The following is a 27718-nucleotide window of genomic DNA, read 5'->3' as shown; positions in this document are numbered from 1 at the left end:
TAAGGGTTCCTGTCTCTTAATATATTCCCTGTCCAATTGCTCGATATTTCTTTAAGACTGACACATAAGATTGGGCATAATGAGCTGATATGACATGTATTTCTATCGTTACTGAAGTATGCGATCCTCAGTTGCATACTAAAACATGGCTTATAAATGACTGTGCCTGTGTGTACATATACACGTATATACACGTATATATATATATTTCAGTTAACATGGAGACAAAATTGCAAACTGGATTGAGGGTTATAATCAGCTTGCACAACTTTTACCGGATAGAGCCAGTTTGTAAAGTTCTACTCGCTCACTGAAGGACATTAAGTACTTTTTTTTTGTTTGTTTCTAAGTTTGATAGAGATGTGTGGTATTAATCATAGTAACTGTCTGGGACAGTAGTTTTCGCATGGGGGCTGGTAAATTTTCATTAACAACTTGGCAAGAGGGGAACATATTCACTAGGAGTTTTATCATCTGTGACAAATATCTGGATAATATTTTTCATTTTAGAAGTAATCCAAGTATGATTCAAGTCAAAGCTACCAGCATAAGATAAGCATTGTCTACATGTTATTTAACTGTCTCAAAATGCCAGGGAGGCAGGAACATAACAAAACAGAAACTGGCTGCCACGCTCCAGCATTTGGTTGCGTGCACTGTACTGACCACAGCAGTAGAAGGTGGCCTTTCGCGTGTGTTTTTAGACTGACATACATCACTGCATTTATGGCATTTCGTGATTCTTCTTTGCCTTTCACATTAATGAGTGGTAGGCCACACAGTACCACATGTGCTCTGCTCACTAAAAGATGCTACATTCCCCCCTCCTCGGATGTACTGAGCATTAAAGTTCACTGCGTCTGTGACATTTGGGAAAACATGAAAAACAGGGAAGAGAATTTTATGTTTTACTCCTTTGTGGCTTCCACCCAAGATGTCCTTCTCGGATAACATCACACTAGCAAAGCAACACAAACACAGAAGGAACAGAGATGAGCATGAAGCAAACTCTGTCCCTGAACACTGAGGAAAGTAAGAATTGAATCAGTGATCTCCCTTGCTTGTTTTGGAAGGATATATGAGCAGGGCAGCTATTTCCATAAAAGAGAGCGTCTTTCTTCCTTGCCAGACTGTCTGAAGCAACTTCCCATGGAAGTCACATACAATTCCTGGTTATTGTGTCAAGATTGAAAAAGGCTCTTAGTTGTCCTTAGCTGCCACTCCACACTGAGGAGGAAAGCACTCGTAAAGGGTCCTTAGCAGTATGATGTAAGAGGGCAAAATGAAGAACCTTTACTACTGACAGCTGAGCTGAATGGCTCAATCTCCTTGTTCAAGAGGTTGGGATGGGCAGCGGAAGACAATCTCATCCCTAACTCAGGGGTAGTCCTCAGGAACTCAGCAAGCTGAAGCTCACTGATCTGCCTTCTCTTGCATGCGTTACACACATGTAGAGAAGAATGGAGCCGACAATTTTGTGGCTGGGGACTGGTGTTCAGAGTGATCTGAAAAATGTGAAGAGTTCTATCATCATCCTGTCCCCTGCCTAGCAGTTAATCCTGCCCCTGGCCCCTCCTAACCCCCCCAACTAATCCTTTGGCCCTAAGCCCAACATCAACTGTGCCCCAATTCTTTTAAAAACTCTTAAAATTGTAAAAAGAAGCAAGAAAGTAGGGAGAGCCACAGAAGAGCTACGAGCTCCTGCAACTTTCTGGTGAGTAGTGCTGTGGGAGGAATAATGTTTTACAAAAGTTCTCAATCACATCTGCGTCCTGATGTACTTTAAGCCTTTCTCATGGATCAAAACTCAGAAATGAGGCAGAAGGTGTACTTTGTACCAGGAATCAGACTGAATTTGGTTTGATTTCATGATAGCTCAGACACCTCATGAGTTATCCTTGACAAATACAAGTTGTGTGAATTGCAGTACTAGAGCATAGGGTGCCAAGACACTGCTTTATGGCTGTCGGTTCAACGTAGTGTTTTACTTATTCATTAGATCAGGCACTGAAGAACTGGGTTTGACTATAAGATCTTTAGGACCATGACCACCTAGTAGTTTGTACCATGCATACTTCAGTGGAATCACACTCTGATTTGAGCCTCAAGGTGTACTATTAAACAGATCAGCAATACAAGAATCAGTATCACAATCATGTTGATACGGAACACATTGGAAGATATTTATTTTCTACCTTTGAATAATATCCCACGGTTCTTAATAATATTCCAAGTCAGCATCTTTGCTCTGAAAACGTAAGGACAAACCTTGCATGCACATTATCTCTGTGTCTCCTGCCCACTTCCATTATATGTCTCTGCATTCCCTTCCTCAGAGAGATTTTAATCTGCCTGCAAAAGGTAACAGAATGTCAGTGCTGTGTTGCAGCCAGTTGCAATAGTCAGAATAGTTCTTCAGTAAAAGCATCAAAAAGAGAGAAACAAGTTGTGGCTGGGTTGGCCCTTACTAGCAGCCAGTCTTCCAGCCAGCTGCTCGCTCACTCACTCCCCTGCCCTCAGCAGGACAAGGGAAGAAAGAGGAAAAACAAGAAAGAGAAACCTTGTGGGTCAAGAAAAGACAGGGAGATTGATTACCAATTACTGTTGCAGGCAAAACAGACTCAAATTGGGGGAATTAATTTATTGCCAATTAGAAGAGACCATTGCTGATTCGGGTAGTGGAAAAAACAAGAAATGAACATTTACACATTTAGAGAAAACACTTTTCCTACACCTTTCCCAGGTTCAAGTTCACTCCAAGCACCTCTCCTCCCCTTGTTATCGCCACAGGTTACACTCAGTCGCTTCAGCAAGGCAATGGGCAGCTTCTTCTTCCTTCTCACTCTTTTCCTCTGCTGCAGTTGTGGTTCTCCATGGGCTGCTGGGAATATCTGCTCTACCATGGAGCACCTCCTCCTCCTCAGTCTCCTTTACCTTCTCCTTCTCCTCTGGCCTTGGTGTTCCCTCTGTTGTTTTTCTTTCATTTTAGTCCCTTCCCTCTCTGGTTTTCTTTGCTTTTTCTGAAATGTGTTTCCCCAAGGTGCCACTGTTTTGGGTGATGGGTCCAGCTATGTCCTGTGATGGGTTGCTTGGAGTCAGCCAGAAAAGGCCATGTCTGGCACAGGGCAGCCCCAGCCTCTCCTCACAGAGGCCACCCCTACACCCCCCCTGCTGCCAGCACCTTGCCATTTACACCAAATACACAAGGTATCTCCTCTGTAACAAAGTGGAGAGATGCTGTCCCATCGACAGCGATCATCGTCTTTTGTAGATGTCTTACCCTATCAGCAGGGTGATCAGATCACCACAGAGTGCAGGGGTGAGGAGAACCACCAGAGGGTCATTGATAGAGGAAGAGAAAAGAACTCAAAGGTGGTGGAAGCACTTAAACTTTTGAGAAGGGGCAGGGCAGGCAAATTTTCAGTGGTGTTGGAGAGCGGGCTGCTACTGACACTGGTGGGAGAGGCCTCTGAAACCGCTCAAGACCTCTACTTTCTCATTGCATTAGCCCATATCACAGCCTGATGCCTGGCAGGAATGCAACTTGTGGATTTTGAATAACATGGTGGGCCAGAGACTGCTGGGCTGGTCTGCAGCATGTACTGCAGCTGCCTTGTAGCCCTCTGAGCACTGGGCCCAGCTGGAGGTTTCTCAGCTGCAGAGCAGGACCGAAGTCCCCATGCAAGGACTCCTTACACTGATATAGCTGCCTGTGATGCAGAACTGTAGCTCAAAAAGGTACAAGTGTCTGAAATACAATGACATCTGCAGAGGTGCGTAAGGTCCCTGGTGACTGGAATACTTTAACTGTAACTAGAGGAGGTGATAAGAGGTCAGAAAGAGAACAGGAGGGAAGACCAAGAAATGCGGCCATTTTCTCTGAAGCCACATACAGAAAATGCTGCCATATGTTCAGGGCAGGACACCAACTTGCCTATATAGCAGTGTTGAAGTACAGAATTAGAAGAGGAAGGAGGAACAGAGAAGGAAGGGAAGCAATAGTCCATGTTCTATAAATTTTAAGTCCATTTAATTTCAGCAAAGGCTTATAAGAAACCCAAAACAAACCAAAACAAACCAAACAAAAAAAAAAAAAAAAAAAGACCTGCAGGGGATTCTTCCATCTAGGGATTCCAGCTCTGAAACAAAATCTGCTTTTCTGTATTCAGCAGATCTCTTTGCTGTCCCACTTCTTTCTCCCATTCTAATGTTTAATTGGCTTAGGCAGAGATGAGCTATTGCTAGTTCTGTCAGGCCCTTGCCAGTAACTCCATGGGGTCTGAGCTTCCTCCAGTCATCCTATGCTCCTATTTGAAATATTTTAACCTGGAAAGCCTGGAACCGCATTTCAGAGACTATCGTTTTGCAACAAAACTCCATCTGGTCAACATTAGGTCCACTAACCATGGTTGGAGTGAAAAAGAATCTTGCCTTCATGTTGAGGCTGTACAGTTTCAGTGAAATGTGATTTGGAGTGGGATAACTTGCTACTAATGAGCATCAGCACTGACAGCAGGAAAACAAGCTTTTAAGAATCAAAATTTCAAAGCACACGTTGGCAGTCTGGTACTTACTTTCTGTTTCTTGGGAAGATTTTAGCGTTTCTCCAAAATCACACTGCTCTTGGGAGAAATGATGGATTTTTTGGATTTTCCAAAGGAGAAAGATGAAGAACCTGTATATGGAAAGAAAACTTAGACTGAATGGTTTTAACATCACATAGAACTATTGCTAGCCCCACTGCTAAATGGAGTTATTTAGTGAACAAAAAGGTCATAATAGCCTTAGGGAAGATGTAAGAGAGTGTACGCAGGTGACACAAGGATGAGGCAATGCCTCTTAGGTCCCCCAAAAGCATACTGACAAACTGCTGAGAAAAGAATTTCATCTCTCTGCCTGTATGTAAGTTGATGAACCACAAGAAGCCAGGGAGGTGAAATATATATGCAAAGCAAACAGGATTGCCATGTCACTGTGCAGAATGAATAAATGGCTGTATTTTTCTCTGCAGCAGGACCTGTGCAGTAAGGACAATGCTGATACCCTGCAACTTTTGCTTTCCCTTTCTTAGAAAATTTATCCACCACAAGTGTAGTGCAGAGAGCAACTCCTCTGCAGACAGGGTAAGGGAGGCAGTAGTTTATGTACACAGCTCCAAGGGAGAGCAGAGTCCTTGTACTGTGAGAATTTCCCCTAAGCTATAAGCTTGTCCTCCGAAATTACAGAGCTTAGTTAACAACCTGTAAGGAATGATGATGAGGTTTCCTCCAGATCTTCTTGCATTTTAAGGAGTACTCTCTCCTGCGCCAAGGCTTCTAAGTATTTGGAATAGGACCAGGAATCCTGCAAGAACCATTAAAAACCATCAGCCTCCTGACGATGTCACTGGTAGCACCTGGTCCATTTCAACAGTGACACAAAAAACTTGTTTAGGTTATATCCCCGTTATTGAATAATTGTAATTATTAAGAAGCTTTGTCATGACAATAATGGGAAAAATAGTATTGCTGAAAAAAAAAAAATCTCAAAGCACCATTAAATGCAATTTAAAGAAGTTTGACAGATAACATGTTTACATTCATTTATTTTCCATCCCGGTTCTGAGTCCTATTCTCTCTACTTTTGTCTTCACAATGTAAATACAGGAGACTTTACTGCTTCTAAAATTTCAGCCTTTTGTGTTATCGAGGACTTAATTTTATCTCCCTGCCACATCCTTCTGGTGTGTCCTTTTTCAAATCATTGAAGGTTTCATTAGCCTCAGAGTTCATTCTGCCTTTCCAGCAGAGTGCTGCTACCACTAAAGGCAGATCAGCTTGAGATGTCATCCTTTCCTTTTCTAAGGAACAAATGTTGCTCTTGACATTGCAACAACCACAGTTCAGGTTCCAGGTAATTTTTAGGTCACTCTCCCAAATCAGTATCAGAACTGTACTTTTATTTGGTCTTTTTTCTTTTTTTCTTACAACCTGAAAAGTTTGAGGCCAATTTGTCATTTCATGACTCAGTAAGAAGCACTTCTGGCATCTCCCTTGAGCAGAAAGAGGCTTGGAGAAGAAACTGCTCTATAAAATAATATTGCTCTTTCTGCAATTACCTGCCTCTTGAGGGCTTAGGCTTATGATACTGATGCACAGACTCACCCAATTATTTTTTTTAATAGGTCCGAGCAAAGGTTAAAAGGTCCCTTTAAGGGATAAGAGTGTGAGCTTAACTGTGCAGTTTGCACTGTGGTTTCATATTTTGAGGCTATTTCACACTGCCTGTTCCTACATTCTGCTCATCACTAATGTAATGCCACAGGAAGAGCTCCATGGAATGTAAGCAGTGGCCAGACTGTGAGTTACCCCTTCATCACATGACATAGCTGTGATTACGTGGTTGCACAGATGCCCTATTATGTTTTGGCAGTGTCAACTCAACTGTGAACGATCCCTTAGGATGCTTGAGGTGGCAAGTCTCTACTTCCAGTTTCTGCAATAAAATGACTGTTACCTTTTCACTACAGATTTGATGCACTATGAGAGTTGTTCTGGAAGAAGTACTATGGAGCTATTTTCTGGCAGATTTTCTGTCCAAATACCTAGATCTCCTCAGAGTTCAGCTTCAGTTTTTGACATATGAGCAGAAGATGACTCAAGCCTAAACCAAATTATTTTGGGATATTAATTTCACAAGTAATGAAAAGCTTCTCATTCCAGAATTGAACTGCCTTTTCTTCAATTTATCTTCAATAAAGACTCTCTTGGAATCTACAGACCTAAAGAGCCTAATATGTTGTTAGATATTAATAATACTCAGAACCTACATCTTAAAATAAAAAATAAAGAAAAAACATTCACCAGTAAGGCAGATAAACTTGTAACAGTGAATTTACTTGTAGAAGAATGAATAGTTATTGAAGAACCACATAACAGTCGCATTCAAAACCAAACTCCACCTTCCATTCTCCCACGATAATTTTATCTCTCTTGAGTGATGATATCTGTAGCAACATGTTAATTATTCACCTGCTGCCCATATCCATCTGAAAATGATGCTGTTCCTCTCTCCACACCAAACTCATCTACCAAAGCACCGGTGAGTTTTGTCCCCACTTCTTTACCCTGCAAGTAATAAGAACTCATAATTAGATGTACGCAAGAGTTACTAAGTTGAAGTAAAAAGCAAAGTCTGAGGAAGCAAAAATTGTCATTGGAAATGAGATGGTGCCACATACAGTAGTGTTTTGTAATGCCCAGTTTCATAATTCATCACATTGGGCATAATAAGATATAGCAGAAGATACTACTTTTTAAAAGTATTTCTTTGTCCTAATCGAAGTTTCCTGACCTCTATACTCCTCTGACTATATTCCTTTCAGATTCAATCCCTGCTCCAAAATATAGTTGAGTGAGAGGGAAGATCTGCAAAAGAGTATATTTTAAGGACAGAGAGGCCATTGTGATCCTCTAATTTGGCCTCAGGTATAAACGTAGACCATAGGATTTATCATTATTAGTTCCAGCTTAGTCCAGTAGCTGTGAATGGACTACAGTATACACGTTAGGAAAACAGTCAATCTCATTTAAAACATCTACAATGAAGGACAAGGCATTGTAACACCTGGTAAACTGCTCTGGTCATTTTCATGTTGTTTTAGTGTTCTACTAAGGCTGCACCTCTGCACATTCCGTCTGATGATCCCAAAACTCTTTATGAACATCAGCCAATGCTTATATTTAACTTCACGTAATTAACCCCACAACATCCCCATTAGGCAAGTAATATAACCCTCCCATGTTGCAAATGAGAAATTGTAAAAAAAAAAAGAGAAGACAAATGGTTTCCAAAAGTCATTCAGAAAGCCCCTGGGAGATACAAAAAAGGATCAGAATACTCTGTTTCCTTGCTCCCAAGGTGCCTTTTTCCTTCCTCATCACCCCCAGTGTCCTATGGGCCCATAATCTATACAGGTGACTTCTGGGTATATAGAACTGCCCAGCCAGTCTGGCATTTATCTTTGCTCCAGAAGGCTTAATAACACAGATGCCGAATCAGCTACAGAAATAGTGTGTATACTAATATACTACGGTTTGTGTTTGTTACCCTTCTCAAGGAGAATGGTGAATTAAATGAGGTCTTTAATAATGTTTTACCATAATAAATTGACCAATGTTATGGCAATGTCATTTCCCATGGCATTACACTACTTTCTAACAAATAAGCTTACTGCTAAGAAGTTTTAAGAGAGATAAGGGAAACATGGAAAGGGAAAACTAACGCTTATGGGTTTACCTTTCTCTGTTAAGCACATGGAAAGAACAAGTACAGATTTACAGTGTAGGTTTAAACTATTTTGTACACTTGAAAGCAAAAAATCCAACATCTATTTTGGAGGCAAAACGTAATTGTGTATACAACAAATTACAAATACTGGCATCAAGGCAGTCTGTAAAAGGTGACTAATGATATTTTTTAAAGTAGGCGGCATGTGCATCTGGCAGCTAACAAAGGAACAGATCTACAGACGGGCCAAAGGTGGGCCCATGTAGCTGTGCCGCACTAAGGGCAAATATGTGAAAAATGAGAAGCAAACCATGCTCTCCCAAGGCAACAGCTTTTAAAACAACTATTTCAGGTCAACACTGAAGCAATCACATTATGCTGAATGTCTAAGCTTCTTTCACCCTGTACCAACACATCCCTGCCTTCCAGATGCTAAGCTTAAAAGAGGTCTCTGCATTGTACAGTGCTCGCATGGCAACCATCACTGTCAGATACTCCTCCCTGCACCAAGTCCATTGCCAGGAAGCCTCCAATAGGATTTGCTCCATAGGCTTACACAGAAAATATTGAAGTAGTCAAATAATACCAAGGCATGCATCATTGTGCAGTGAAAACCTCCTTGTCTGCCCACTTTTTACAGTATACTACATAAAAGTCTGACTCATACAGTTGGTTCATAAAGTGAGGTGAGCACAGGTAGTCTGGGCATCCCAGGGACAAATTTGCGAGAAGGGAGAAAGTAAAATTCCTCCATAGGACTCTTGTTCTGTTTGACATAAATCCAAAATGGCAACTGATGTGTAGAGAAAAAGAAAATACACATATATATATATATACACATATACACACGTGTATATATATATACACGTGTGTATATGTGTATATATACATATATATAAAAGAAAAAAAAAATCTCAGAAAAAAAGTCGTTTCTAACCTTGCTGGATCTTTCCATCAGTGTGAGGCTGCTGGGACAGAGGAGCATAGAGATTATTTTAAATGCCAAGAAATCACCTTCTACGAGCTGCCAAGTGAACCTGCTATTGCTTGTGCTGGGTGATCCTGATCAGTATCCTTCAGGGATACTGGACTATTGGAATAGTTACATTATCACTGAGGGGACAGAAATGCCAAGCAAGAGAACAAGGAATGGCAAATTCTTTAAACAATAATAGAGGGGCAAAAGGGTTTGAGAAACTTATCTGTTCCACCGGTTCTTTCAAGAAATTTTTAAAAGGTAACTGGTTTACTGACAATTTTTTGTGAGAATAATCTGCAAACTGTTTACTCAACTACATTCGCTGTCACTTTCTAAAATTTCTTACCCTATTTCCCAGTTTAGAAGGGTAATTCACCTTTCCCATTTGTTCCCCATTAAAAGCTAGGCTTTTGCCCTCCTGGCCAAGATTTGTTCTTTATTTCCTTGATCTTAATCAGAAATCTTATAGACAGGCAACAAACAGATGGAAAAAATAAGTCCATGAAAATGCAAAAGTGCATTACTTTGAAATATTGCATTTTTGCACTGTAAGTATTGCCAATGGCCTTGCCAGACATCTCTGTATGGAGGCAACGTGCTTTGGAGAAAGGAACGTGAGTTCTTGGATTTTAGATTTCACCTGACATGGGTGTGTGGCCTTGAGTAACGCTTCACTGGTCCTCAGTTTTCATGTGTCTGAAAGAGTGTAACAATGTATACATGTTCTTAGGGGCATATATGTCTGTATCTGTCCAGGTACTCATGTGGTTCTCATAATGAGAAATATCTCAACACATGTGTACATGGTATTTAAAATATGTAAAGGTCTTTTAATGCTACTTATGATAGTTTTCAAGTCCAATAATTTCTCTGCCCATAAAGGAATGTTCTCTCCTCAAAGCTGGCCAAACAACTACATTTTGTAAAAAATAAACTTTTGCAAAGCCTATAATCAATAGAAAAAGAATCCATTATATTTTAATAACAAAATTCCAAGAAAAACAATTTTACAAGTAAGCATTCCTCTGTAGAGGTCACAGTTCTGTTAATGCACTGAAACTGTCTGGAAATTCATTGTGAACAGTTTAACACTGTCAAAGCTGAGAAATATTCAAGAAAAGACAAAGACTATACAAAGCAACTAGCACATAAACATTTTAAATAATGTGCAGACTTTTCAAATGCTGCTTCTGAGAAACAGAGATAAAATCTGGTTTTGTTTTGCTTTCAATAGTGACCCAGGATCATATACTCTAAAATAGTACAAAAAAGAAGTGCACAGGTCTGCAGCTACCCATTGTATACATGGACCGTAGACAGAGGTTTTGTTAAAATTCAGCCCTGTTTTTCTCTCTTCTCTTGACACAACAGATTACTAAAATACATTTTCCCCTTTGCTTAATGAAAGGAGTATTCCATTGACTCATCTGCTTCAAGTTAAACATATGTATATGCATTGGCAGGATTGGGAAGTAATCGTCCTAGGACTGAGTTGCATGTAAAGCTTGAACTCTAACAAGAAGATTTCGGTAGCTTTGGATCAGGCTGAGAAAGGGATATTTGAATTCACGTGTGTTTGCTCCTGAAGGAGTTTTTATGCATTTCATCAGCTGTCACCTGAAACTTTGTGAGCCGTTCCTCTTCTGTTTTGCCTGCCTTCTTTTGCATCTTTTTTCCCTTTTTTCTCTCCAAGGCAAGTAGAATGTTGTCACCAGCCAAACTGCTCCGAAACTTACAAAATTTTGGCCAAAATTTAAACAGAAGAGCAAAAATAGTCATCTGCATAGAAAGAAAAGAAAGTCAGTCTTGGCCATATTAAGAAAACAGAGTTTACTGCAAAATAAAATGCAGTTTACCATGAGAATGAAATAACTATTTCTTTTTGAATACACAGCCTTATTCCTCCCACGTACTGTGTCCTGACATTTCAGCCCAGCTTTGCTAGGCACATGCTTTTCATCAGTGTGTTTATTACTGGTGAGAAATCTTCCTAAAACACAGTTAAAAGGCACTTTCTTTTTTTATATTTCCCTAAACAATTGTTTGCATTAATGAAAACATCCATCATTTTTTACAAGTATTCCTGATAAAATATACACCAGTAGGATTGGTTTTGCACCACTGTTCTGCTCAAGCATTCCAAATATTCAGTTCATTAGGGAGAGGGTTTTTTTTCCCTCCCTAAGAGAAAGGAAATACTTTTTTGCCTCTGGAAAGGCTCTTAAACCACATTACAGATCTATGAGCAAATCTTGGATAATTTTTAAATGATATAATCTCTCACAGGGTCTTTTTTGAACTAGAATAAGGAAAACAATTTTAGAAAAGCAAACAGAGGGGCTGAGTGAATTGTGGTGCTGCACGTACTAAGGCTCACATTTTTAAATTTATGTCGATGTTTAATTCTCATTGAGAAACATGGCTTCAAAGGAGCCCAGCACCTCACTGTTTCCGGCTCAACAGAGTTGACAGTGGCATGTGAGTCACTGCCATGTTCCAGTCACAGCTTTTTGGCCAAGTTCTTCCCTTGGTTTTGTGCCACATTTCTGGAGTTCACTGGGTTTTACGTGGGCTGAAATGAGACTTCTTGTTTCTCTTAGGACCTCTATGAACACTTTTCTCTGACAAATCATCCATCTTTTGTGATCCAAATACTTTATGGACTCACAGTTGATGTTCAAAGGTGTTGGTGGCAATTTTATAGGAAAAAAAGAGGAACTAGGTCTCTCAGGTAGATAAGTCACAGAAGACAGTAACAAGGAATAAGAAAATAGTAGGTCCATAGTAAAGTCTCACAAATTGCTGTTCAGTCTGATTAGTACAAAGATCAGAGAGAATATTGTCTACCGCCATTTAATAAAGACTTTCTATAATAAAGAAGGGAAAGGCATTCTGTAAGTTTAGATTTGTGCTTTACTCACATCTGCATTTCTTTTCATAAACTACAAAAACTACAAACTTTCTAACTACAAATTACTTCTCTGACACTAACCAAGTGGTAAAGAACAAGCAGTTAAAACCAGACAGAAATAATTTCTACTGCCCGAATTCCCAACACAGACCCAGATAGCACCTTTGGAGGATCAGCTAGCTGTCAGAGATTGTCTGGTTTATTAAGCAGTAAATATCTGAAGCCTCTCTGTCATATCCACCATCCAGCCTTCATTGAAATTCATGACTACAGTGTTCTTCTACATGCCCAGGCTCATGCACAGAGTCCAAATTGTCACATAAACAACAAAAAACATCCTTACAACCAAGCACACAGACTCTAGCCAGATCTGTTACAGAGATTCTCTTAGCTTCTTACCTGTGCCTCCCTAAAAATGTAAGGTCCTAGTTCTTTCCTGTGCTCCAAAATCTTCTTTGCTTGTTCAGTTGGGATGTCAATCTGCAAAGCTGGGGGTATGGCAGAATTAATAAAGCAGTCGATAATAGCTGTGATCTTTTTCTGGACTGTGGCATCATCACAATGAGAATGGCACAAGTCCTGAAAGATGAAAAACAGGATTTTCAGTCAATGTAGAGGGAGACACAAGACCCTTTACAGGGGCCCAGTGATCAAAGAGTCATGCAAAAATAATTACACAGTAGATTCCTTTAGTATGTAGGACAAAATTATTATAGCAAATATGCATGATGGAAGACATAGTTAAGACATGAGTGGGACTTCTGGTTTACAAATACAGATATATAGCAATCATTGCTTTTAGGGGTAATTTCTGCCTGCATATTCTGATGTAACAGGATAGTTTTTAACCTGCATTCCATCTAATTACATTACTGGCAAATAGGAGGTGTTTCTGAGAAGAGAAATGCACCTACAGGTGTGAGAGGCACTGATTTTCACAATGAGCCTGCTATGACCAGCATAGCCATGGTAACGAAAAGACAAAAAAATACTCCAAGAAAAGAGAGGGATTATCTAGAAGGTACAAGGTATTATAACCAGGGACGCTGGCATGAGAGGGGACAATTTCAGCTACCAGTACAATCTTCTAGTTCTGCTATTCATTAAGATTTTCTAGTTTCACAAAACCCCAGTGTTAGAAGTAACTCTGTGCAGAACAGAATACAAAACAAACCTGAATTTACAAAGGTGAGACTCAAAGGAACACTGAGGGTTTTCTACTTTTTTTTAATGTGACCCTATTGTTACTGTAAAACCTGTTGTTATTACTGTGTTTTCACATTCTGACAGTACTACCATTGGACTTTGACAGGAAGGAAAAATAATTCAAAGAACTTCCTTCAAACACTCTGAAACATGAGGTTTCCATCTATCCAGAATCATCAAGAAATTTCTATAACACTAGGAGATTATCACATATATCTATTGGAGACACGAGGAGCACTCTTGAGAATTTTCAGGAAGAGAGCTCTCTAAATAGAGAATACACACTTAGTTTTGGTATAGGAGGCTGGATATTTACTTTGCAAAGAAATTAGAAACAGGGATTTAAACCAGAAATGTGGAATGTGAAAGCACTGGCTTGTTTTATTATGAATACTTTTTAGGTTTGTGAAGGAAAAAAAAGAAAAAATAACAGCTACAATGAAGAAAGTAAGGCACTACAAAGACATATTCAATATATCCTAAGAATATATTATGGTTTCCTTTGCTCATCTAGCATAGAAGAAAAGGCAGAGAGCTGTAGTAAGAGGGAAAGCAAACAAGCCGTATGATATGAAAAGGGACGAGACATGAGCATAGAGAAACAGATGGAAATGATCCACAGCATTTTATTTCTTCATATGTTTTTAAAAATATTTTTGTTTTTTGATTGTCCCAAGATGTGCTGCCAGCCTGATGCATTACAAGGAGCAATGCAACCGTTGACTCCTAAATGGGGATCTGTCTAAACTGATGGCATGATAGGGCCCAGACAATACAAGTATGCACCGTGCAAAGTGCTGCCCACGTCTTTGACAATATTCCTCCAGTTCAGCCTGACCCACAACACTCCTACTATTCCAGCCCTTTGCTTCTATAAAGAGCATCAGCTGCCAACCATGACGAATCATGTGCATGGAGAAATATGGTCAGACTGTACTTTTTCTTGATAAGAAGACAAATAAAATTAACATAAATGAAGGAGAGGGAGTGGAACACAAAACAATGAATGCTTTCTTCAGAGAGCAGATCCACAAAGCAAACAGTCTAAACTACACTCCACATTAATTTGCAGAAAGTTTCCATGTCCTCCACAATGTAGCAATGAAGAGTCACAAATCTGAAAAAAAAAACATCAAACATTTTGGGAAGGATTTATGTTACAGAACTTCAGGTGCCTTCATGTGAAGTTTCTAGTCTAAGCTAGTCGCTCTGTAACCAAGAGAGAGGCAGCAACACCCCAGAGAGCATTTCAGTCGATGATTCTTCACTTGGGGATATGAGCCTCTGTGAGGAGGGGAGATTTCCACCTGGAAACAGAGGAGCTTCATCTTCTAAAGCACACCCCAAATTCAAATGTGTAAAATTAAACAGTGAAAACACACCCATACGCCTGCAGCAGGATCTCCAAGTGCTAATGTAGCATCAACTGTGCTTACCTCCTGATTTCTGAGCAGGTCAGCTAACCTCATGCTGCCTGCCCCGTGCACCCAGGCTGTGTCCAGGAGCCCAGGAGAGGCTCTGCACCCCAGCAGCACTTTTGCATCTGCCATATCCCAGAGGCAAAAAGAATAAGGAACAAGTGAAAGATGCGTGGTGCCCTGCATTCACTCTAGGGTGCTATTAGGAGGGTGCAGTGTGATTTAAAGGCTCACTCTTGAGGTTTCCCATTGTGTTTCACCCCACACAGCAGCAATTTCACAAAGGGGCATGTATGTGAGAGAGAGGCAATCCCTGCTGACCTTCCCCATCATGTTTCACCTTGGCCACATCCTCAGCTGCCGTCAAAAGTGACTGTACAGAGCACAAGGGAGATGGGGTGTGCATTGTACATGTAAGATTTTTAGGTAGATACTCTCTTTACATCTGTACATTTGAATAAATTTTAAAGTTTTCTCTGATTTTTGAGAGATTACCAAATTCAGCAATAATCCCATTATTTAGCAGTATGTAACTCTAAAGACAGAATGAACATTTTAGCACTTGCATATTTTCTACTGCTCAATAAATGTATACCAAAATCCAGGCACTAGCTAGGTTGTGGTGTCCCTTTAGAGACTTAAGAGATTATTACAGTTTGAAGAACAATAAAGACATACAGGGATAATATATTCAAGTCATTAAAAGTAGCTACCCTTAACAAGTGCATATTTTCATCAAAAAAAACCAATTCAAGCAATGAAAGAGGTTTTACTATGAACCAGAAAATGCCTAGAGATGTTCTTGTTAAAATTCTCCTAATATGCAGTAATAGATGCATTTGCTTACAAACGGAATGATATCTCCCTTGATCCATTTTGCCACCGTACCTTATACTTCTGTACCTCTTGCCAAAAGAGCACTCCGTTCTCCAGTAGGTCTCCTTTCAGTGACACAAAGCGTTGAAACTCATTCGCTGTCACTGGATTCAACAACGCTTTGCGGAAAGCAATTATTTCACTAGATGAAGAAACCCACTTATTGTCCACATGCTGTCAAAAGAAGAAATAAATGCACCAAATAAACTTTGTTTCAAAAAGCAATAACAAAAGCATTAGTTAGCATAAACTGTCTGATTTTTATCTTTGCACTGACCCTAACTTTCAGTAGTTTACGAGTTTATGACATGGATACAATAGAATGTGGCATGGTTTCATTTCTTTCCTTCTTTTCTCTTTTTTTTTTTTCAGTTTGGTTTGGGCAACATGTTTTGGAAGATGTGATGGGAGAGGAAATGACTGACAATGATTTAGACCATATGACTACATACTATAAAGTATGGAAACAGCTATTGTTATTGATTATGGCAACAGGCTACTTTTCTAGAGAACAGTTTGAGTTTTGTGAAAACAAACAACAAAGAAAAAGGAACAGACAAACCACATAGCTTAAAGTTGTAAAACGCTTCTGACGGGGATCTCACCAGCAAAATGAGCTTTGAAATGTGTTGCCATGATCACAAACAGAAGCTGGAGAGTTTGGTCTCTGTGGAATAAAGCTACCAATAGTAATATAAAATTTAAAGTCATCAAGACATTTTGGAAATGCTCATGCTGCAAAGCACAAAGCAGCAGGCAGCCCTGAAAGGGTGGAGAAAGAAAGATGGCTTATGCAGGGACAGTTTGTTTGAAATGAAGTTCAGGCTGGCCTGCCTTCCTGAACAAACAGTTCTTGTGCTGTCACCGAGGAGCACGCCTAACAACCCCCCTCTGTTAGCAGATAGATGAATGAAAACTATCTTCTAACAGTGCTGTAAAACTCCTGAAGTCCTGGAGGGATGGAGTGCTGTTCAATGGCCAGCATGGGACAGAAACTTCTTTAGTTGCTGCAGACAGTCCTGGAAATCTAACCTGATTCTAAGCTGAAAGTCTTTTTGTATCTTCTCTTAAAAACAGGGGTTACACTTACTGTCCTGCCACAGAGCCTGCCAGGGATGAGAATCCACCACTGCAGAAGGGCAAGGGTGGTTGTCCAAAGGTTCCTTCGCTTAAAATAAAGTCATTTCAACTTAGATAGTAAGGTGGCATCTTCTCATCCCTCCTCCAATTCTCCAAATGTGTTCTATCCCCTGTGACCGGGGTTTAGGCAACTTCTGGGAAAAATTACTTCTGGGGCATATTCATGAAGAGGACAACAAAATGTTGCTCCCACCCCTGTACTAATATATGAACACTTCTTATTTTATGGGTCAACAACCTTGAGCAGAACATGGAAAATAACCATCTTCCTGACAAACAGGCAAGGGGAAAACTCAGTTAACAGAACCCACATGCACTGTGGATCCCTTTAGAGCTAATGGTTTGCATGGATAATTGGTGACCGGGTCTCTAGTTTGATTTCAACAGACAATAAATGTTCAACGGAATAAATGTCCACAACTTGTATGCTGGCAATCACAAAGAGTTCACTGCTCTTCAAGAGGAAAAAACTGGCAAACATCTGATGAAATGTGTTATTACAAAGGTTTAAGATGTTTAAAATTGATATTATCTCAGTATTGTAAGATTAAAATACAATTCTAAATGAAACAGATACTGTGAGATATGATTAAACCTGCCCACTCTACTGCATACTTCACATTCCCGTTTGTGTCTGCACGTAATCCACTCGCAATAATAAATAAACTACCAGATGCTGGAATGAACAGCTTGTCCCAATAAGTCCACTGCATGCAAAATACAGATAAAAGTGAATTAAAGCTACAATACCAGTATGAGGAGGGTTAAGACTGCTCTAAAGCTCAGGACAAGAGACATATTTTTTCATGTATGACCTCTCCAGCCAGGAAGGGAGACAAATTTACTGTGAACATCCAGCAGAGAACTAAATTCACCAGCAATGGGAGTAATCAGTCCACTGTAGCAAATACAATCATGCATGTTTTTGACAGCATTACATTTGGGCTTCACACTGTCAGCAGGGAAATTGTAAAGGATGTGCAAGGTCCAAACAGAAAAGACACAAGAAACACAGTAACCTTCACTTGCCTTCCACATCCTAGTTGTCTTCTCCTGTTTTTGGCGTGGAAGATCCTCAGTTGTGTCCCTTATCTACAGTTGAACAAAAGATTATAATTGTTTTTTTAATTCTTCTGGTTTCATGTTCAGCCCACTAATGGTTGAGACCACACTGGCAGAATAGTTGATATGTCTTCATTTGGATCTTTGTATCTGAAGCTTGTTGTGGACCCACTATTCCTTGTTCAGCTATAAATCAGCACATGATCATTAAGACTGGGGACTGAGAGAAGCCAAGAGGCAATGGCAGTCAAACTGCGCTTTTCCACTGCTTTTCCTTACCCATAATGTTCCAAGTGACCAGTTATGTTGGGAACAGATTTTGGGTTATAACTTTGTTTGTTTTAAATGTTTTTAGTTCCTTTGGACAGCGGTATCAGAAATACAGGCTTGATCCTGGAGCTTCTTTGTAGCAAAAATACACCTCAAATCAAGGGCAGATTTTCTGAATAAAGACTACATAGCATGCCCACAGTGTTTGGTCACTGTGAAATATGAAGCTAAGCGGAGAATGTCATCTGGTTTCATTTCTTCTAAAATACATTCTTCAAAGGACCTTTTCATCCTCTGAATTTGCAGTAAGAAAAAGAGCAGTCAGACAAAAATGGAGTTATGAAAAGACTAAAAGCTCATTAGAAGCATGTATTTCCTGTAGACTGCTTTTAGAGTTGAACACAGCAGTTTCCAAACTGCACGGGCTACTCTCCCTGCCAGCGTCGTGCAGCAGGTGCAGGCGGAGGCATGAGCTCCCAGACCTGGAAGGAGCTCAGCCTCATCTCATGCTCTTCTGCCACCACTTGTAAAGGAAGCAAAGTTCGGCTAAAAAAGGGCAGAAGGCTAGGAAATTCTGCTTTACCACAACCATTATGAAAATTACAGTTTGCCTTATCAGAACCTACAATTTTCAGATTGCTCCATGCTCTGAATCAATGAAAAGGATCCAGTTCAAATGCACATCTGCCAACCTTCCTGAGGTTGAAAAGATCATTGAAAATAAGTTTTGTTAATCAAAGTAGTCTGCCTATGTCTCTGCTTGGTGGAGCTGTGAAGTTTCTTTCTGCTATGACATTCGTATTTCAGAGCTTTTGTGAAAGTACAAAAAGCCAAGTCTTTTTGCTTCTGTCACTAGCAGGATGATCTCCCTGCACAGATCCCAGTCACGGAGGCACTCTCATAAAAGGCAGATGTTAGCTCTGCCCATTCCTGGGTCTTTCTAATGAGCCAGCAGGAGTGAAAGGCTTCTTATTCCTGGTTTTCTGGCAACTTCCTGAAGTAACCAATTGGAAACCAGGCTTATAGCTGTTAACCTCCCCACTCAGCAGAATTTCACAAGCCCTAGAATCATTTCCACAGGCACTGCAACTCCAGATGGGAGAATACGGACAGCATCAGAGAGAGGGAGAACACAGCATGAGAAGCCCACTCATTTGCTTGTGTTTTTGTCCCCTTGGGCAAATTCTTCACACAAAGCAGCATTTCTTCTGTGTGCAAGTGTATTGCTAGGGCTGAATGGCACATGGGGAGCGCGGCACTAGAGCAAAGATTAGTTTACTCTCCTGGCATCCTGGCTGGCAGCAGAGCTAACATCAGCGCCTTCAGATTTAGGATCTAACAATAAAATGTTAGCCAGGCTACGCCTTCAGAGGAATTGCCTTCACAATTATCAAGTTAAATGCTTCAACCTGTACATGCTAGAGTGTCTCTTTCAATGTAAACCGAATGTGAGTTGTGGGCTGCTTTTACTCTGAACTATTTTATCTCAGTGGTAAACTATGAGCCAAACAAAAAACAATGCCTGGATGTGTTGCTGTTGTTAAAAAAATTACCTTTGCTTGTTCCTCCACCGCATGGTGCTCATCTGCCAGGAACAATGGCAGCCATTGTTTTTCTAATCTCTTCTGGACGCATTGCTGAATTTCTAGCAGAACTGCTGCCGAAAGTCGATCGTGAAGGATTTGTCCCCATCCTCCACCTGAACGTATTAGCTAAGCAATCCAAATACAATAACACATGACATAAACTTTTGTGTATACCAAAAGTCCTTTATCTCTCTACATCCTTGATTTAGCAAAGCATGAGCTTAACTGTAAGCAAAGCATTTAATGCATGCTTACCCAAGGCTCACATGTACTTTTCATAAAAGGGAACAGATTACATTTGTCCCTACCTATAATAGAATACAGACTCCAGCAAATAATACCCCAGCTTGACCAAGTAAATTTCCTAAGTATCAAGATATATCAGAGTACCACAGCTCAGACTTGCTGTCTGTGGTTTTACTGACATACTAAAATAGAAAGCTGGAACTAGTCACTCTGCCTGAAAGCCATTTTTACACATTTTCTCAGCTGTGTTGTGCACGCTCTGGCTGTGGCCTAAGATAAGGGTTTAAGAGAGATGTTCTATAAGGACAGGGAAGAAGAACCTGAACAGGAAGGAGGGGACCCCCACAACCAGAATAGAACCAGATTTCTGGCTAAAAATATAGGTAAAACTTGAGGAAATAGCTTGGGGAAAAGCTGGAATAAAGTTGCTTATGGACTTTTATCTCAGTCATATTTAGTGTGATTGTTCTTTATTTATTGTAACTGGTACCTGTTCTTGTTGTTCTCTAGTAGCTGGGCTGTTGGGTCCAAAGAAGTATTTTTTGTTTAAGTACTTGTTTTTAATGTCCTTAGATTTTTCCTCCCTTTTCTCTTTATCCTTGTGAAGCATCTTTCTGAACTGTTCAATATCTAGCCAGCACATGAGATCCATGCTACAAATAAATTTAAACAGAATGTTATTTCAATATTGAGTTAATTTCATCAACATTCTAGGGAGTTATTAGTTTAACCACAAGCCACCAAAGTGTTCAAGTCCTAAATACCAGGTCAGATTGGACTGAAATTTTATGTCATTTTTTCTTTGCTAATACCATCTGGTGAGACCATGGCACTTGCTGAGCAGGCAGATCAGACGCACATCTTAAGGATCTCATTTAGGGTCCCTTCTGGAGTATCCTGAAAGGAATAACCTCCTCAATGTGCTGCTGCTCCATCCAGCAGGGACTGTGAACTGGAGCCACAGCACAGAGCTCACAGAGAGAATGAAAAATGAAACAGATGAGTATTTGAAGCAGCACTGCAGGCTCTGAGCCACCGAGAGACGACTCGACACCCCCTGTTCTGCCTCCTCGTTGTATTGCCTGAGAAAGGAGCAGGAATGACAGTTGGGAACATCAGCCCCAGAAATCACCCCCTACCTATCCTGTGCGAAGCTTAAGGCAGTCTGCAGTCAAGCAGACAAAACCAATTCATAGTAAATTTTGTTTCTAGGGCTTTTTGTGGGCTGTCTCTTTTTGGAAATTACTGATCCCACTACTTATTTCTTTATTCATAATAAGTGATAAATAATCTTCATATGCAATTCTTCATCTATATATTGTTCATAATCATTTGAGTGTACACTATCAATTTAAGTTTGTTTTAATGGAATATACATATTGATTTATAGAATAAAACCAGAGGACAGAATAAGAGATATACCTACAATTCCACTTTAATTTATATTACTCTCTTCTGATAGTATCTTATTAGGTGAAGTTTTGTGAGGACACTCATTGTATTTGCAGCAGGAAATATAAAACATTAAATTCAGACAAATTTGTTTCACTTTTTCATTTGGTTAATTACTTGCTTTTTCAGGGCATTAGTCTATGAGTAAAACTTTCAAAAGCATCTGACTGATTTAAGAACAGATGTCACCCTTTCAGAAATCTTTTGAGACCCTTACAGACTTAAGTTCTATTGAGACTGAAATTCTTTCATTTGGTAGTTCATCACAATGTGGATAAATTCACTCAAATTCAAGCAATCCAAGTTACTCCTTGGCATCTACCTATAACAACTGATCAAATATGTCCATCTTATTTAAAAGGCAAAACATATAATCTTAAAGTGTACTATGTTAAACTGTTCACAATGGTGGCTTATCCTAACATAATCTTCTTTTTCCTTTCACCTGATCAGGAGGCACATGCATAGTCAGTTAGTCTGGCAAGACAAACAAGTGGTAACCCACTAACCCAAAGTAACACAAATTGTCCTGCAATTGTGTGAATATAACCCGTATTTTTAACAAAATATTAATTAATGGAACTTTGTTTAGTTTCTTACCAGAATTTGTGCCCAGGTACTCAGCAGCCTGTCCTTCCTGAAATGTGGATCACTTAAAACTGGGCAATAACAGAGTCATAAATTTTGATGAAGAGGCAAATGACACATCTGTTGTTTTTTGCTGAAATTTTCCAGACTCCATTAGTTATAGGATCCCTTCAGCTTATAGCACCATTAAGCATCTTTACTATAACATGCCAGCTGGACTTCAGAGTTACTGGGTCTGGACTCAGCTCTAAAATGCTGTTTTGTGAGCCTTTTTCATATGTTTTTCTTCATTATGAACTTTTACCAAAGAAAATTTGTCCATAAATTAAACATTTCTCTGTCTGGCTCTGTCACTTAAGATGAGACTTGTCTGTGATTAACAGAGAGGCAGGAAGTCCCAGAGGCAACTGAGCTCTTATGATCTAGACCCCATCCTAACCCGTGATCAGTTTTCTGGTGATTCCTACCATCTCCTTAGTTAGAGAGGACCTCAACCAGCGGTCTCGAAAGCAGGGTGTGAGAGACAATTCATTGGGTGGCCAGAAGAAAATAACAGAACTTCAGTAGCGCATATGTACAATTTATAAAGAGACTACTGGTCTAGACAGCTAACTCAGAAGTCACTTAACCACAGGCACCCCGAGCATAAGAATCTCCATCTGAACTCATTACCTACAGTCTTTTTGTAGTCAGTGAGCAGAGATAGCCATCTTTGAGAATGATCCATCCAAATCATTTTTAGATGTTACCTTCAGAATTAGAAGAGTTGTGTGCAGAAGTGTGTATTTCTCTCTCTGGCTACAAAGGGAACCCATGGTGATAAGCAGAAGTGATGACATTGAGTCTTGGCCAGAGGAATCCTGTGCTAGATGTCCATCTCTGGACACTTTTGAAAAAGATGACCAATATCCAATCTCAAGTTATAGTAGTGCTTGACTTGAAGCAATAGGCAATTTGCAAATCATCAGTTCATGGGAACCCAGGTTAAAGGAGGGAAGTGAAAATTTAAGGACTTGCAGTTACTCAGAAAGTATATTCGCCTTTTCCTCAAACAGGTCAGAGATTCATGTGAGGCTTGAGGAAAAAAAAAAAAAAAAACAAAGGTGGCTAATTCACGTTTATTTCTGCTAGAACTTCTGGTTTAGGTCTTCATTTTTAAACAAGTGGGTTCACTTTTTCAAAAACCCTGCCTTAACTGACTCTGCTACAAGCTGGTACTTAGTTCTGTTCAAATCACTCCAAACACAAAACTGCGGTTGCTCTCACACTGTGAGAATAACGTGGCTGTCTTCTATTTGTACACTTTTATAACATCCAGCTTTAATTTTTACAATGTACTAAACTGAATCTGTACTAAAAAAAGAGAAATTTTTACTCATTGTAGACTAATTGCTCTACTCAGGGGTTTGCCACTAATCAAAGCAGAAACTGAAAGCAGAACTGTAATACAAACATGTTATGACAGGGGAATTTTTACCCCCAAAATGTTAAGACAATTCAGTTGTCTGAACAACGTGCATGAACATTTCATATATATATGAACACATTTTTTAAAAATACTAAAACCTGTGAACATTTAGATAGCCAAGATCCCTAGCAAAGATTTCTTCTGAACTTAGAAATGGGTAAAACAATAATAACAAAGAAACATACCCAGCAGAACGCTCATTAAGAAAAGCCCAGAACTGTTCTAACTTCTCTTTGTCACGGATCAAGTCAGATAGATTAGGACCTGTGGATTCTTTGGGAACTTGACGCAATGGCTGATCTTCTTTGAGAGCATCAGAGCAGGATGGCAGAACAGTGTCAGCAACAATATTCTGAGGGAAGAAATTATTTCACTTGCTTAACTGCTTTTTTCATCTCTATATTTTGTTCAGTCTAATAATCCTTGTATTAGACAACTTCTGCCTCTGTAGAATAGCTTTTTGATTGCTGAGAAAATAAATTGAGTTAAGGCTCTGGCTCTTAATCAGCTTTACCTTTATGTTTGCTTTCAACATACCAGTGTGTGCAGGTTCCATAATCAAATAAACCAATATATACCTGTAATTTACTTGAAATTGAGATATTTACTCAAGATTAAGGGCCCAAAATACATTCCACAGACTTTAGTGGAAACTGTCTCTTTGACTCCAATCACGCAGCGGTCTGATGTTGATGTAACTGACTGAAGACCTGTATTTGTAATTGACACAATGGCTGGCAATCATTCTCCCAAATGAATTAGTAGGAATCAGACTACTTGCTTCTCCAAACTGGCATGTAGTTAGTCTTTCATTGCTGATACTCAAAGTGTTAACCCTCTCTGATAGAAAAAGAGTTTGTTTTTGTTAGTGGGTACTTGTCTTACCTCATCCTTCTTGGAACCACTCTCGTGATGCAAAGCCTGGACCTCTCTAAAGTACACGGAATCCAGCTGTTGAGTTTCGTCCACCAACTCCACCTAATAAAAATAATATCTTATGTCATCCCTATAGTACACATTATAGGAAGATGGAGAACTGGATGGGCACCTTGCCAGTGACAGTGGATAGAAAAGAATATGTTTGCCAGTAATGAGACTGATGTTTAGAAGACACTAGAAATCACATCCTTGTGACAAACAATTCAGTTAAAACCTCTGGTAGAACAAATTTTCAGATTTGTGAGGATCACATTTAGATTTCCACAGACCACCACTAAATAACCCAACTGTATCTTTAAGAAAAGGACCTTGTGTTTAAAGAAATTGCTAAATTATGTTGTGTATGTTATATTGTGTATATTGTGTCAGACTTACCTGATTGCCTATACCAGCATATTGTATGTCAAAGTGCCACTGAGACACAGAAAAACAAGTCGTAAGACTGCAACTCTCAGTGTGAAACGCCAAAAGATAAAGTGCCACAGAATTCCAGAAACAGAATCTAAGACAAGAAAGATGCAATGATAACCTAAACAATGAAGGCGAAAGCTTTCAGACTTTCAGGTTGTCCCCTTCCTTAGCTTTGTACCAGGTAATGTATTAAAATAATAAATTGTGCGTGATTAGAACTCATGAAGCGTCAGCATTTTTTAACTTATGTGTACAACTAGAGCAGCTCTCCATGTTATGTGCAAACAATCGGAAACTGCATAAGGAACTGTTTGGTGACCCTCTCAGCTGACTAAAGCATTCAAATGCAGTTTTTAGGATATTCAGCAAAAAACAGCCAAGGCGTTACACTAATTAGCACGCGCATTACAAATATTAAAAAGCTCTGGTCTTCTTATACAAGAGTTTATGTGCAAGAGAGAAAACAGAGTTTTTAGATTAATATTCATTACGCTTTTGTCTAAATGTGAATACCACGCTAATCACCGTGTTATCTGAATGCCTTCAGGCTCAGTGTAACTCTATTCCACTGCTATAACATGCTTTTGGGTGTTCTTTCCTTTAAAAGAAAATGTAGTTTAAAAGTAAATAGGAAAATAATTCAGAACATTTTTCATAAAGTTTAAACAGAACGCAGATAGAGACAGGATGAGAGTCAACAACAAAAAGGAACTCTCATGTTTTCATGTTTCGTTTAAAGATAAAAATGTAGATACATACTGACCATGTCCCAAATAAACAATTTTGGACTCACCTAATTGTTGATAAAATATCTTGTTTCATTATGGGCCAAATATATCCTGCTGTATGGTAGAACAAAAGGGAAGAGTAGAGCCAGGAACTGAACAAAATACAAAGCAGACCTTGTCTTTGTGCTGGGAAGGAGTGTGCCTGAGCATCAGCCTGCGCCTACTACAAAGAGACTCTAGTGCCTCCTAGAACAGGTCATTTTATGTCTGTGTATTATAACTCTTCACAAACGCACGTATTGTGCACTCAAAAGGATTTAGTTCTGTTTTTTCGTGCTCTGATTAAGATGTTTGTGTTATTAGGGTACTGAGAAGTCTGCACGTAACTACACTTGCAAGCAAACCATCAGCTAAACTGAAAGGGCAATAGATTGTCCCTCGATCAACTCCAGGAGGTATAACCTGACACATGCATTAACTTAACTTAAAGCAAAAGTTTATATTTTCAGTTCTTTCTTTGGAGAAATTCTTCCATTGCTAGAAGCAGTGAAAACATTGTATTCAGTGACTGCGCAAAAGCAAAGTCCTTTTTATACAAAAATGTTGTATAATAACACTCGTCTGAGTTGATGATTTGACTCAGTGAGGACAGGCAATAGATATTAAACAACTAGTATTGATAATACACATGGAAAGCTACATTTACAACAGACTGTAAGACTAGGCTGATAGTAAACAAAATATCATGTTAATGAAAGGATTGATCAAGTACATGGTGTTCTGCAGATCATAAACAATTACAGCTGAAATAGCTTAGAAAAAATAATTTATCTGAAAGCTTAGAAAAGATGCTGAAAAGCAATGAGAATATTTTGCAGATGTGTTTGGATTAGTATATTTCATTTTGGTAAGATTTTTTCGAAGTTCAAACTTTCAAAGTTTGTCAAGGAAATTAATTTATCAGAGGATGAGAGGTAAGGTCCCCTTGAGAATTAATTAGAAGGTAGAAAATAAAAAATAAAAAAATAAATAACTTTTATCATGGGGTGGGGCTCTACTGGAGCCTCACAGGAATCTGTGCTGAGGTTGTTTTTTTAAACATTCAGAAATTATCTGGAAAAGGAGGTGAGTGAGGAGACAACAAAGTTTGCAAAATGATTCCACAGAGAAAAAAAAATGAAATTGACTGTGAAGAGCTGCGGGATTTCGGGACACTGTGCCTGCGTGATAAAAGGGCAGCTGAATTCAATGACAATAAACATTAAGTCATTTCAGTGAGCTCCAAATTTGGACTTTCCATTAGCTGTTATTACTTAGTAAAGAGATCTTGGAATCATAACAGATGGCTATTGGCTTACATTTTGCGCATCCACTCAAAGTTCACCAAGAGTCAAAAGGCAATTAGAATCATAGGAACAATTAAAGAAGGAGCAAAGAGGAAAAGAGAAAACACGATCATGCCACTGGATAATCCTTAGTGCCTCCAGATCCTGAGTACTGCTTGCATATCATCAAAAGAACATAAAATAACAGAAACAGATGGGGGTGACAAGTGTGACAAAGGTATGGAACACCTTCAGTAAGAGGGAAGTTCAGATAGTCTAGGATTCCTGAGTTTCAAAGGGATGTAACTGAAGTGGGACACAACAGAGGCATGCAAAAGCATGAAAGCATTGAGAATATGACAAGGTAACAATTGTTCACTGTTCCTCATGACATATAAACCTAGGGCACCGGGTGGAATGATCAGGGAGGGGTTTGCAAACAAACCAAGATTAGCATTTTTTTATCCTATTGCACGATTAAACTATAGAACCCACTGCTACAGTGAGGCTGAAGATATAAAATGACTCAAGACACATTTACATAAACTCATGGGTAACAAAAAAACTCATCAAATACTATTAAACACAAAAATATGGATGAGACCGCTGCTTCATTAACCCCTTCAGTTGCAAAGTGTTGAAGCTGGCAATACTGCTGTATGTTGGTCTTTTTTCTCTGTCGTTATACTCCATTCTTAAATGTTTAATACTGGCCACCACCTAATAGGCTTAGAAGACCATTCTCAACTTTGGTTTTAGGTGTCTGTTCTAGTAGTTAACAATTGCAGGTGTGATATAGTAACAAAAATACTGTATTTTGTACTACAAAACTTCTACAAAAGGAT

At 39.4% G+C, this 27718-nt stretch overlaps 1 protein-coding gene across 5 annotated transcripts in view; it reads right to left on the bottom strand.

Annotated features, from left to right (window-relative positions):
- Positions 1 to 1630: 1630 nt before the first annotated feature.
- The window catches only part of RGS22 (regulator of G protein signaling 22), a 63600-nt gene continuing 37512 nt past the window's right edge, over positions 1631 to 27718 (bottom strand). For 4 of the 5 annotated variants that reach the window (XM_071803906.1, XM_071803908.1, XM_071803909.1 and 1 more), the window contains 12 exons: positions 24356 to 24448; positions 23656 to 23822; positions 20453 to 20615; positions 19684 to 19842; positions 17828 to 17890; positions 15671 to 15832; positions 12558 to 12737; positions 10865 to 11026; positions 7011 to 7106; positions 5241 to 5343; positions 4575 to 4675; positions 1631 to 2352 (listed from right to left, as the gene is read on the bottom strand). In XM_071803906.1, coding sequence (XP_071660007.1) covers positions 4596 to 4675; positions 5241 to 5343; positions 7011 to 7106; positions 10865 to 11026; positions 12558 to 12737; positions 15671 to 15832; positions 17828 to 17890; positions 19684 to 19842; positions 20453 to 20615; positions 23656 to 23822; positions 24356 to 24448 — 1428 coding nt within the window. In that variant the 3' untranslated portion in view covers positions 1631 to 2352; positions 4575 to 4595. The other variant, XM_071803907.1, reaches the window with a different exon arrangement.

This window comes from Patagioenas fasciata, chromosome 2 (assembly GCF_037038585.1).
Source record: "Patagioenas fasciata isolate bPatFas1 chromosome 2, bPatFas1.hap1, whole genome shotgun sequence".
Lineage (NCBI taxonomy): Eukaryota > Metazoa > Chordata > Aves > Columbiformes > Columbidae > Patagioenas > Patagioenas fasciata.
The sequence above is the reverse complement of the archived record's forward strand: the minus strand, read 5'-3'. Positions and strand labels throughout refer to the sequence as shown.